This window comes from Bos javanicus, chromosome 24 (assembly GCF_032452875.1).
Source record: "Bos javanicus breed banteng chromosome 24, ARS-OSU_banteng_1.0, whole genome shotgun sequence".
NCBI classification, from domain to species: domain Eukaryota; kingdom Metazoa; phylum Chordata; class Mammalia; order Artiodactyla; family Bovidae; genus Bos; species Bos javanicus.
Genome location: NC_083891.1, coordinates 37,377,948 through 37,390,949, shown reverse-complemented (window position 1 = coordinate 37,390,949; position 13,002 = coordinate 37,377,948). Strand labels below are relative to the sequence as shown.

Genomic DNA, 13,002 nt, shown 5'->3' with positions numbered 1-13,002 from the left:
TAAACCCTTACCTAAGGTTATTCTTAAGGAGCAAGTGGTGAGTTGTTGTTGTTGTTTTTTAATTCACCTATCTGTGACCAAATTGGATTTACATACAGTTTTTCTTGTACATAAACGTTTCCCAGGGTTCTTGAGTTTGAAAGTGAGAGAATGAAAAACAAAGCCAGTTCTGTTATTACCAAGACAAATAACTTATAGTAAACAAAGATGAGAAGTGTAAGAACATATTTCAATGAAAATGAAGTTAAAAAAAAATCAATTTCCAAGCTTTAAAAGTATGAATATACTATAGTAAGCTGGGCTTCCCTGGTGGCTCAGTTGGTAAAGAATCCGCCTGCAATGCGGGAGACCTGGGTTCGATCCCTGCGTTGGGAAGATCTCTTGGAGAAGGAAATGGCAACCTGCTCCAGTGTTCTGGACTATACAGTCCATGGGGTTGGAAAGTGTTGGACACGACTGACAGTAAGCTAGGAATCCGTTCATCTTTACCCCCTGCCTTTGTCTCTGCCTATTGGGTTGCATAGATTGGCCTATAAAAGGGACATTTCCTCTTGAAAACGGATTACTTTTTACCTCAGAAAAAATTCAAACTTTCCTGTAGAAATTCATAAAGAGGGACTTGCCCAGCAGTCCAGTGATTAAGACTTTGCCTTCCAATACAGGGGATGGGGGTTCGATCCCTGGTTGAGGAGCTAAGATCCCAGAAGTTGTGTGGTGTAGGAAAAAAAAAAAAAGAAATACATAAAGAATAACAAATTTTTAGCTCCAAGAAATATTACTTGATGAGTAAAAAAATTGCTCATGTTTCATGAATTAAAATGTACTACTGGTAAATGAATACTTGGAGTCTTTAAGTAGATATATTTATTACACAGTGTCTTATCTCTGTTTTCCTGATTTTTAAACATCAGAGTTAAAGATGACTTTCAAAAGAATACAAAGTGATCTCTAGGAGATAAATATGAGTTTCTTAAGCATTTACTTATTCTGTGAGATACACAGTCACTAGAATACAAACATGCCATGTACCACTGATGGTGTCACTAAGCCAGAGTGATGAGGTTCCACAAAGGCAGAGCTTAAATTCCACTGGAGGTTGAACTCCTCACGTGGTGTTTTTGGGCTGGAAAAGGAGTAATTTAAAAACAAACAAAAAGATATAAACTCCACTGAAAAAATATGAGATGACTACACTTGGCAACTCTTAAAATTCCAGTCATATTTAAAAATAGAAATACTGTCAGTTTTTAGTTATCCTCACTAATGGGTCTGGGAGTATGATTAACCCCTCAAATCTTTCATGTTTGGCTTTGAAATATTTATTTCCTTAACATGTGAATTTTATGGCATCAGGGCTCATTTTAATCAAAGACAAAAGCACAGAGACAAGATTTGTCTCAGGAAGGACTGGAAGGCTCTTTGTTGACTGGGACAAGCCGCCTCTAGTTCCTGCACCCCCTTCGGTGCTTGGAGAACACAAATCCATTCTGTTCAGAAACTCTTCCAGGAGGGACGAATCAGAGCACTTCACACAAAGCCCTGTTGCCTTACAAGTCAAGTGGGAAGTAAATGTGAAAACAAAAGAACCAGTGGACCACTAAGAAAATAGTTCACCTTCCTTTAGCGAGCAAGGTTTGCCCCTGGATAAAGCTAAAAATTTGGACAATCAGCTAGCAGATAGCTAAGAACTGGCTCTGGCAATAACTAAGGTCAGATCAAGGTTTTGTGGGGCAGGAGGGTTATACAATTTGAGGAGCATCCTTTATAAAAAAGGTTATAAAGTTAGTCACATGCATTAGTCCATAAGGGGACCTGTGCTGATGAGAGACCCTGCAACTTCAACTTCACTAGCTTCAAGGTAAATCCACCTCTGGGAGTAAATTTCACGTGGGATTAATATATTAATACCTTCCTGCGTGTGTTGCCTTTTAAAAAATAATCATTGAATGAAGCTCTAATTTACTTTGCAAGCTGTTGGTCCAGATTACACAATCTTCAGTGAGCATCCTCCCCCTCAATGAACAGGGAACCCACAACTCAAGTGAGAACCAAGATGTCGGTAATTAATTTGCTGGCCTTGATGTCTCTTTGGTACCGAGCTGCAGCCTCCTGGGCCTGACTCTGAGTACAAGTATGAGAGAAACCACTGAGAATGACCTTCCTGAATAGAAGAAGGTCAAGTACAGAAACAAGTTTCCAATGCTGCTGCAGGCAGTTGTGCTGTCTCCACTTGAGCCTTTAGGTCCTAAGCCACATCTTTCAAAGTCATGTGTGCCCTGGGTCTTACTCCCTAAGACTCCTTTCCAAGGAACGTTCAGTTCCAGGTTTCCACTGGCACCCTGAGGCCATGGAAATCCCTGAGGTTGAACAAATGATATCAACATGCTGCAGCTGCTCTTCAGCCAGCCCCTGCATACTGACTAAATCTGGATGGAGTCTAGAGCGTACCTGGAGAGCACTTACTGACAGGCGGGCCCATCACTCATCACCATCACTCATCACGGCCAGGTGCAGAGATGCTGAGCAACACTGCCCTATTCCCAGTTCACCTTCAGAGCAGAAGGAAGCCTGTTGGCCCTGGGTGCAGCAGAAAAGTTAGTTGCAGAAGAGGGCTAGCCAACAGAGAAGGAGAAATATATATGTGGTGAAAAACCAGTTGTTTAATTTAATAGGTTATATTTATATAATAACTTGTTAATAGGCAGTATATTGTTGTAAACGGGAAGAAAAGCATTTGTTTGTATCTTTATTACTTGCATAAAGAAGCTCTGGAAGGACATATAAGAACCTAAGGAGAGAAGCTGTGGGGAGAAGCTGGGCAGAAGGCAGACAGGTGTGAGAAAAGAGAATGTTCCCTGGGCACCCCTATATTTTCTGATTCTTGGATCATATGCTCGCATTGCCTGGTCAGATTGTAAGAAGCTATATGAAATAGGGGAGAAAAGTTCTCTTTAAAATAAAGAGAATTAAATTAGTTGTACCCCCTCCTTTTTTAGAGAGCCAGATTTAATTGCATGTTGAGCCCAAAGTCTAGATTGATTTTTGTCAGTGGAAATTGGGATTATATAATCTTCAGGGAGCCTCACACCAACTCCTAGAACAATGTATTGTTATTATCACATAACACTCATGTGTTCACACACTCAGTGCCCTTGTTTTCAGATTTGTATGTGGATCCTGGGCTACAATCCATAGGGTTGCAAAGAGTCGAATGCGACTGGAGCAACTTAGCACCTGGATTAGATCCTCATGCAAGACGCTTAAAATACGTATTTGAAATTCTTCAAATTATCCCTGAAGTCATTGCCACTTCAGGGATAGTGTGAAGATAAATAGACACTTAAAGAAATTTGTCATTGAACATGATCATAGTTCAAAACCTAGGGATAAGATAGTATGAGAAATGTATTTTAGGAACAGTCTGGAGATTTGGAAAAGTCTTATTTTATTTTTGCAAATTATGAGAATTCATAAATTCCATAGTAGAATTAATGCATTGAATTTTTTTACAAGATTAGAGTTATTCACAATGTATTTAAATTTAGCAATCACTGCCATATTATTGTAGGAAAACAACCTGCATTTAAAATATTAAAAATTATTTATAATTACTTTTGAAGTATAAGGGTTTGGGATTTTATTTTAGATTTTTCTTATTTACATCCAAATTTTATGCTAATAGAAGAGTTAGCTCTCAGCTAATTGGTTTTTAAAGTGAGTAATGGCTGTTTGTTCAAAACAATAAGGTTGCATTCTAACCACACTTTTGAGGGAAGGGGATTCAACATGATAGAGATCATTTTGGCAGCATTGTTTGCTGACAAAGAAAAGTGAGAGTGAAGTCCTTTTGTTTGACCGCACTTTACAGTGCCAAAGAGCTTTCACTGTAACCCCTTGTTATCAAATTCAGCCTAGTATCCAGACAGACATTTGTTTGGGGAAATTAAGTGGGTATTTTACATACATAAATGAAGAGTATTATTCTAGAAATAATGTGTAACACAAGTTCATTAACTAGTCGTTCATACACTTTACATGAAAATGATGAGGAAAAGGGTGTACCTCTAAATACTCACAAGAATTTCAGAAACCTGATAAGTAGTCCCAGGGTGTAGATTACTCTCTAAAATTAGCTGATGAGTGGCCAGTTTGGAATTTCACTTTCCAGAAATAACAAGCTGTGAAGTATACACAGAGCAGGCCTCAAATTCTCCTTCTCTGCTCTGATTTGATACTGAAGACAATCAGAAGTGGCTCTGAACCCGAGTGCCTCGCAAGGTGAATTCCTTGGAGAACAGATCTGAATAGCTTCCTCATTTAATCCTCGTGTGCTGCTTTAAAACAGGCGCTTTTTATACTGACATATAGAGTCCCAGTGGAGAGAAAATGTGTGTGTGTGTGTGAGAGAGAGAAAGCGAGAGAAATCTATTTCAAGCGGTCACATTAGAAAACTGAGGGAAAGGCATTGAGATACTAAGTCACACAGGACTGGAGTAGCGGTTCCCAGACTCTGGGATCTAGCGCCTGATGATCGGAGGTGGTGCTGATGTAATAATAATAGAAATAAAGTGAACAATAAATGTAATGCGCGTGAATCATCCTGAAACCATCCCCCGCCCCTTGCTCGGTGGAAAAATGTTCTTGCATGAAACTGGTCCCAGGTGCTGAAAAGGTTGGGGACTGCTGGACTGAAGGACAAGGAATACTGATGCATCCAGGAAGGCTTCACGCAAGCTAAGAGCTGCAAATGCTATTTTCACTCAGACTTTATGGAAATATGCACAGCATTTTTGGTCAGAAGCCAAATCAAGTGTCACTCAGTTGCTTGGTCAAGTAGCACCGGCCACACACCTTTGGTGTGTCCTTTATATCTTCTTATGTTGGGAAGAAATACTGCAAATACCCCAGCGCAAAGAAAACTGAGCAAAAAGAAGCTGCTGAGTCAGGTGTGAAATGACCTAAACCGATTCAGTCAGGAGAACATGCTCATGATTAATGTGTTCGACCCTGTCATTCATCCAAACTAGGAATGTTCCAAATTAAGAGCAGCCAGCAGATTGCTTTTTACAGCCCATCTCTGATCAAACAGTCCTGTCTGCCTGGAGCCCTGTGGGGGGACAGCTGCCTGAGGCTGTTTCTGGACTGTCAGAAAGAGCTAGGAATGATTCCCAAGGGTGGGGCAGAAGGCTGTGCCCCTACACTTGCTACACAGCTGCGATTCCCAGTCCACCCTCCCGTTTCACATCCAAGGAAACCAAGACAAACAGCCTCAGCATACCTTCTTAATCTGCACTAATTTTAAATTATCCATATCGTGAAGGATGGATTTGTCAGAACTCTGTTCCTTTGCCAAAATTCAAGAAGCACAATTGAATTTATGATGTTACCCAATGACTCCGTGCAGTCCAATTTAATAAACACTGCCTAGTATTTTCCTGGGATGGCTGCTTCCTTGAGAGTGGGAATAGAAATCAATATGGATCAGACAGAGTCCCCATCTTCAAGGCACTCACGGTTTAGCAGAAGTGACACCCAACCGTAATTTGATTAACATTATACCTTCACATTTGAACCAAGTAACACTGATGTGAAGAGGCGGAAATGCTGTTGTGTGGAATTTTAGGGAGGAGATTATTGAAGTGGCATTTGATCAGAGTCTTGAAGGATGAGTTGGAATTCTGCTAGATGGAGAATGGTATATTTTCTAAAGTGTAGAAAAGGGTGCATTTTAGGGACATAGGGCGTGAGTGTGAATGTGTATGTGTGTGTGTGTGTGTGTGTACACAAGCTGGGGAGAGGAAAGGACTGGCTGAGGATTATTTCCTTTCTCTTTCCCTTTCTGTAACTTTCCTTGCTCCCAAATATGCTTATAACCATGTCCAAAAATCTGAAGAAATCAAATGCAGCTAAATAGAGAACGGGGCTTCCCCATTGGCTCAGTGGTAAAGAATCCACCTGCTAAGCAGGAGACGTGAGTTTGATCCCTGGGTTGGGATGATCCCCTGGAGAAGTTAACGGCAACACACTCCAGTATTCTTACCTGGAAAATCCCATGGACAGAGGAACCTGGTGGGCTATAGTCCCTGCAGTGGCAAAGAGTTGGACATGACTTAGCGACTAAACAGTAACAGCCAATAGAGACCAGTTGGAAAATGGAAACATCCCATGTTGTCAGGGGCCAGGCCGCCTGGGTTCAGATCCCAGCTCTGCTGTTTTAGCTGTTAAAGCTGGGGCAGGCTACTTAACCGTTCTGTGCCTGGGTTTCTTCATCTGGAGAATGATGTTAAAAGTAGTAGCACTGGGAATTCCTGGTGGTCCAATGGCTGGGACTCTGAGCTCCCAATGCACGGGGCCCAGGTTTGATCCCTGGTTGGGGAGCTAGACCTAGACCTCGTGTGCCACAGCTAAAGATACTGTATGCTGCAACTAAGGGCCAGCGCAGCCAAACAAAATATATTACATTCTTTAAAAAGTAGTGCAACCTTATGTGGTTGTTGTGAGGATTGAATTTACTAATCTGGACATAAAGTACTTAGAGCCTTTCCCGACTCTCAGTAAATGCTGTTTCTATTATGGTTATTAGCATTATTTGTGATAACTATGCACATGAAGTAGAATGTTAGAAAAGGAAACAAATGAAATTTAGCTCCCCTTTGGGGCAGAAAATGGCTTAAGCTAGGTCCAGCGCCATAGCTACTGGCTACTGAGAACATGAGACTTCCCTGGTGGCTCAGACAGTAAAGAATCCTCCTGCCAATGCAGGAGCTGCAGGAGACGTGGGTCTGATCCCTGGGTGGGGAAGCTCCCCTGGAGTAGGAAATGGCAACCTACTCCAGTATTCTTGCCTGGAGAATCCCATGGACAGAGGAACCTGGCTGGCTACAGTCAATGGGGTTGCAAAGAGCTGGACACAACTGAACGACTGAGCACACGCTGAGAACATGAGGACATGGTGATGAATCAAGGTGACGACTCAGGGGCCAGTGTCTCAGGAGGGGCCCCTCCAGGGAGCCCCTGCCTCTCCAGGCTGAGAGGCTTTGCCAGGGATCGGCAGTCAGAAAAAGGGACTCTTTTAGCTTCTATTTATCAGTAGTTTTCTTTCATGACTGATATTCTAAGTTCTTCCAAGCTGAGAGCTATGTTTGCTTATGACAGAATAAAACAAATATAATGAGCTTTCAATGCAATGACAAGGTTTTGGACAATGTGCAGGAATGTCAGTGGGAAGGATGTTTTGCTTTCATCCTACACAGACAGCCAACAAAAAACCCACTCAAAGCCTTTCTCTCTGTTGTGTCAACAATGGTTGTCTTTCTTTTCATTTTTAAGTTCATCTATTGAAGTATAATATGTACACAAAATAGGGTGGTATGGCATATAAATGTAGAACTTTGATGAATTTTTGTAGACCGCCTACCCTCAGGTAACAAGCACCAAAATCAAGAAACCAAACATTATCAACACCCAAGGGACCGCCTTCATCCCTGCCCCTTGCCCTGACTTCTAGCAGCATTAATTGATCTTTTCTTGTTTTGTACTTTACGTAAAAACAATCATTATACTCTTTTGTATCTGGCTCTTTCCACTCAAAATTATGTACGCAAGATACAAACACAAGGTTGTGAATGGCCAACTTCTTGAATGTAATTTTTGTAATGGAGGAGGGAAGCACATTCATCAAGAAAGTTTATGATACTTGTAATGAATTTTATTTGCATTTATTGAGCAGACTCTGCTACTGACCTCTGTGCTATGTCTACAGATGTTTTTTCAAGAGGAACAGTTGTATGTGTGTTAATCATGAAGCTGTTTACACCTCAACTTACTTCACCTCATTTCCATTGTCTCATAGGTATAAAAACCAGGTGCCAATAAATGTCCAGGCACATCCTGGAAAGTATATCATCGAAAGCCGATATGGAATGCACACTCTGGAGATAAATGCGTAAGAAATATCACGGTCTGTGTATGTTGCCGACAATTGCTTGGCGGGGGGTTCTCCCCTCTTCCTCCCTACTCAGTGGTATCAGGATGGGGGACAATCCCAAGTATTGCTTCTCTTGGTGCACACCTATGAGTGATAATCATGACATTCTTACCAAGCCCAAGTTACTGCCCAAAGTGATCTTTTGAATTTAGTCAAAGATGATGAGGAAAAATTCATTTGTATCTATTTAACCTTTTGTATGGGCTTCCCAGGGGCTCAGTGTTAAAGAATCCACCTGCCAATGCAGATGACTCAAGTACGATCCCTATGTTGGGAGGAAATGTCAATCCTCTCCAGTATTCTTGCTGAGACAATCCCATAGACAGAAGAGCCTGACGGGCTACAGTCTACGGGGTCGCAAAGAATCAGACACGACTCAGCAACTAAACAACAATTCTTTTATGTACTTGAGAGTTCTTCTCAGGTATTAGCAAGAAAAATAAGTTACAGAATAGGCATTTATATTCAAATGTCTTCTCAGAGTCCTGAATCTGCATCAGCATTATACACGTTTGCCTTTCCTCAGTAGAGGCCAGTGAAGTTTGAGGTGGGTGACACTGAATGTAAACTGGACCTAGAGAAGTTGTTTTTTCCTTTAGCTCACCAGAAACTGCATGGAAACTATGTGCCCATTCTGTCAGATGGATGCAGGGCCTAACATTGGGATGTTTTTTAAAGCAAATCAACAGCAAAAATTTTAAAGCAGAATCCACATCAAAGTTTCTAGGTCTTCAAAGGGGTATCATGTCTCCTAACATGGTTTTGAAATCCAAGCCTACTAATGTGGATAATGAAGAAGTTACACAAGCTCCCAGCATTTCCAGTTCAAATAAAACCATGACATGCTGTGAAGTCAAAGTAGAATTTAAGTCATTCTATTCTCAGGAGATATATAGCTTTCTCAGATCAGAGAGGTTGGCACAGGTCATTCTCGGCTTCAAGCAGAACCCTGGGACCCTGGGATGATCGCCAGGCAGGGGGACCCCTTCCTAAAGACCCATCCATTCTGTCCGTCAGTGATTCAACCAAGTCGGCAGCGAGCTGTGTGGTTGCTTTATAATTAAACAACCATGGAAGAAACAACCATACTGACCCGCCTGGGATTCTATGAATGTCTGTAAAATTTCAGCAAGAATTCAAATTTCACCAATGAAACTAAAGAAGAACAGTGAAGAACATGAACCCTGGCAATGATAAAACAGCGTGCTTTGAAATCTTAGCCTGTTCATCTCTGCATAAGAGCCTTGTCTCTCTAAAGTGAAAGTGAAAGTCACTCAGTGGAGTATACTCTTTGCTACCCATGGACTGTAGCGCTCCAGGCTTCTCTGTCCATGGCATTCTCCAGGCCAGAATACTGGAGTGGGTAGCCATTCCCTCCTCCAGGGGATCTTCCCAACCCAGGGATCGAACCCAGGTCTCCCAAGACATCCCTATGTCTGCATCTATCATAACTTAGAGGAACTTCCAAATGGCACTTCTTGTATTGTGTTGTGGGCCTGAACATTAGTAGAATTGAGGGACAGATAACTTGTTTGTACTCTGAGGCTAAAACACAGAACCACACTAGACAAACCTGAATCCATTTGGGCGTCTATAAGGAGAGGTTGTTTCTTTGTCTCTCCATCACACTATAACAGCCAGACTGAAACCCATCCTGAGGGAGGCCCCTCAGGGTCCTACCTGCTACAAAGGTACATGACCAGACATTTTCTGCTCCAGATACAACTGTAAACCAATTTTTCATCACACTGTTCATGCTCTATATACTCAACACTTTGTTGGCTTTTATTTTTGGACATTTTAAATTAACTCAAGCTAGGGTCATAGTGGACTATAGCTGTTGGCAGGTAGATCTATTGGCCTATGTAAAATCCCACAGGGAACTTGATTAGGAAGTGTAGCTTTATCAAGAGTCCCAAAGAGCGGTGTGTTAACTGATGACGTGCTGTGTGTCATGTTAGCAAAGAGATCCTTGACAAAACAGTCAGGGTTACATCAGCCCGCCTTATCTGTGGATACAGAACCCATGGGTACTGAGGCCTCAGTGTACTACTCCATTTTACTTAAAACAGGGGTCCCCAATCCCCCAGCTGAGGACCGGTACCTGTGCCGTTCCATGGTTGTTAGGATCCGGGCGGCACAGCAGGAGGTGAGCGGTGGGCTAGTGAGCTAAGCTTCATCTGCCGCTCCCCATCGCTTCCATTGCTGCCTGAACCAATAGCCCCCTGCCTTTGCCTGTGCCCCCTCCCTGGAAAAATTGTCTTCCATGAAACTGGTCCCTGCTGCCAAAAAGGTTGGGGACCACTGACTTAAGGGACTTGAGCCTCCTTGGATTGTGTTATCCATGGGGGTCCTGGAACCAGTCCCCTGCAGACACTGAGGGACAACTGTACCAGGAGTGTCACTGCACCGGGCACTCATCCCATCTGTTCTTTCAGGTGTGATTTTGAAGACACGGCTCAGTACCGGGCCTCGGCGATGAATGCCAAAGGAGAACTTTCAGCGTATGCTTCGGTTGTGGTAAAGAGTAGGTTTGCTGGACTTGTTTCAATCACAGTGTATTTTTAAAAAATTTATTCTCACTGCTAACATATAAACAGGTCAAGAAGCAGTTGTCAAAAATTGCTGCTTTCTTTTCTAGGATACAAGGGAGAGCTTGATGATACTCGCTTCCATTCGGGGGCATTCACCTTGCCCCCCAGCTGTAAGTCTGAAAATATTTTTGCTGTGTCATCTCTATACAATACTGTATAATAAGCTATTCCATAACACTGAAAAAAATGCAGGTATACTAAGTCATTTCAGTTCTGTCCGACTCTTTGTGACCCATGGACTGTAGCCTGCCAGGCTCCTCTGTCCTGCCCAGTCTTCTCTGGGCAAGAATACCGGAGTGGGTTGCCATGCCTTCCTTCAAGGGATCTTCCCGACCCAGGGATGGAACTCATGTCTCTTCCATCTCCTGCACTGGCAGATGGATTTTTTATCACTAGCACCACCTGGGAAGCCCAGAATAAATGCATAGTCTATAATATGTGCTAGTATGTATGTAATGGGCTTCCCAAGTGGCACCAGTGGTAAAGAACCTGCCTGACAGTGCAGGAGACATAAGAGACGTGGGTTCAGTCCCTGGGTGGGGAAGATCCCCTAGAGGAGGGCATGGCAACCCCCTCCAGTATTTGTGTCCAGAGAATCCCATGGACAGAGGAGCTTGGCAGGCTATAGTCCATAGGGTTGCAAAGAGTCGGACATGACTGAAGCGATTTAGCACATTTACGTAATACTACCTGTAGTTAGTTTTATTTTTTTAGATTCTTTGGCTACTGTATTCTCCTTCTGCTTATAATTGCTTTATTCTGGTTTTATAAAAGCCTGGATGTAATGGGCTAAAAATGACAAATGCTTTTAAGTCTTTCTTTCCTTAAGCTGAGAAAAATCATTATACAAACCTGCAGTGTGGCTTAACCACACACACACATATATAGAGTCTGGACTGTATCAGGGCAGTCTTATTCATCCTTATATATCCAGTGTAGCATCATCTCCTTAAGAAGTCTCTGTCGGCCCCCCACCGTACCCCAGCCCCCACCTACTTAGGCTATGTGTCCGGGTGGAGGCTGTGACACCTCTGTAAGGGCATCTACTCACTGGATACTAATTGTTAACTGTTTGCTCCCACTGACCCATGAGCCACTTGAGGCTAGGCTGGACCTTTTATCTTTGGACACGAGAACCTGATGCAGAGTAGTATTTGATGATGAATGAATAAATGCATACACTAATTTATAAAATGCAATGTAAAATGAGCTCTAAGTGTGGTTTAATAACAAATTATTAGTATTCTGATCCATAGTAATTTATAAATTTGTGAATTTCGATCATGTCATCTGCATCAGAACTTCTTTTCATGGGAAGCAATAAAAGTAAAACCCTTATGGTTCTTCAGTAACTAGATGCTGACACTGTTCAGACTGGAAATGGTAGTCAAGCCCCAAATTCTTATTTTCCAAACATTAAAAAATAAGTGGTTGGAAAAAAAAAAAGTGGTCGTTTTGAAAATGGTTATGGAAATATTGACTCTTGGGTCAGTTTTTCACCTAACTGATTGGCTTGATGTCTCTCCATACTTCATGGAATGGCTCCTAATTTTAATATGCCTAGTTGTAATCATGGGTATCAATCCCATGCACAAGAAGGCGTGCTGGGTGGGAGTAAGGAAGAACACATCCCAAATCCGATCCTTCTCTTGTCATTTGATTTATACTGAGATACAATGGCTGGAAAATTTGAAACTATGATTTATAAATCATTTGATAGGTTTGTTGTGATTGCTTTCGGCCTGTGCTCATTAAAACGCTTATGTCTCGTTGATGAGAAAAAATGAATTACTGATGTTTGTTTCTGTTGTGCCCAGTTGCCGTGACCCCTTACGGTTATGCGTCCAGGTTTGAGATCCACTTTGATGACAAGTTTGAAGTGTCTTTCGGGAGAGAAGGCGAGACGATGAGTCTGGGCTGCCGTGTAGTTATCACCCCTGAAATTAAACATTTCCAGCCGGAGATCCAGTGGTACCGAAATGGTGAGCCTTAATGATGAATTCTCACTGAGGCTCATATTTGCAGAAGGTCACAGACCAGACTTGGTCCTAAAGCGTGAATGTCTGTAGATTGCAGTTCTGTTTACCAGACCTGGCAGAAACTAGATAGTGGAGGACATAACATACTGGGTGTTACAAAAGTTTTTACACATATTTTAGAGTAGCAGAACTTTTATAACATGTTTGTGGAGATCATAATTTCTTATCACAGTGTAATACAGGGAAAGGATTACAAAACATGTATTTTCATTTTACAGGTTGGATATATATTCATTTTGTAAGTTAATTTTATTTGGTAAGATAAAGTGAAATCCAGGGAAGTCCTGTTGGTTCCCAGGCGGTACCAGTGGTACCACTGTGGGTGGTAGTCAGCGTGCTCACCATGCAGTTGGCCTAAACTTCAGTGTCCGTGTGGGCACTG

At 42.2% G+C, this 13,002-nt stretch overlaps 1 protein-coding gene across 2 annotated transcripts in view; it reads left to right on the top strand.

Annotated features, from left to right (window-relative positions):
* The window catches only part of MYOM1 (myomesin 1), a 122,419-nt gene that overhangs the window by 26,924 nt on the left and 82,493 nt on the right, over positions 1–13,002 (top strand). For both annotated transcript variants that reach the window (XM_061399832.1, XM_061399831.1), the window contains exons 6-9: positions 7,853–7,945; positions 10,426–10,514; positions 10,629–10,691; positions 12,399–12,563. In XM_061399832.1, the coding sequence (XP_061255816.1) occupies positions 7,853–7,945; positions 10,426–10,514; positions 10,629–10,691; positions 12,399–12,563 (410 nt within the window). The remainder of the gene's footprint in view (positions 1–7,852; positions 7,946–10,425; positions 10,515–10,628; positions 10,692–12,398; positions 12,564–13,002) is intronic.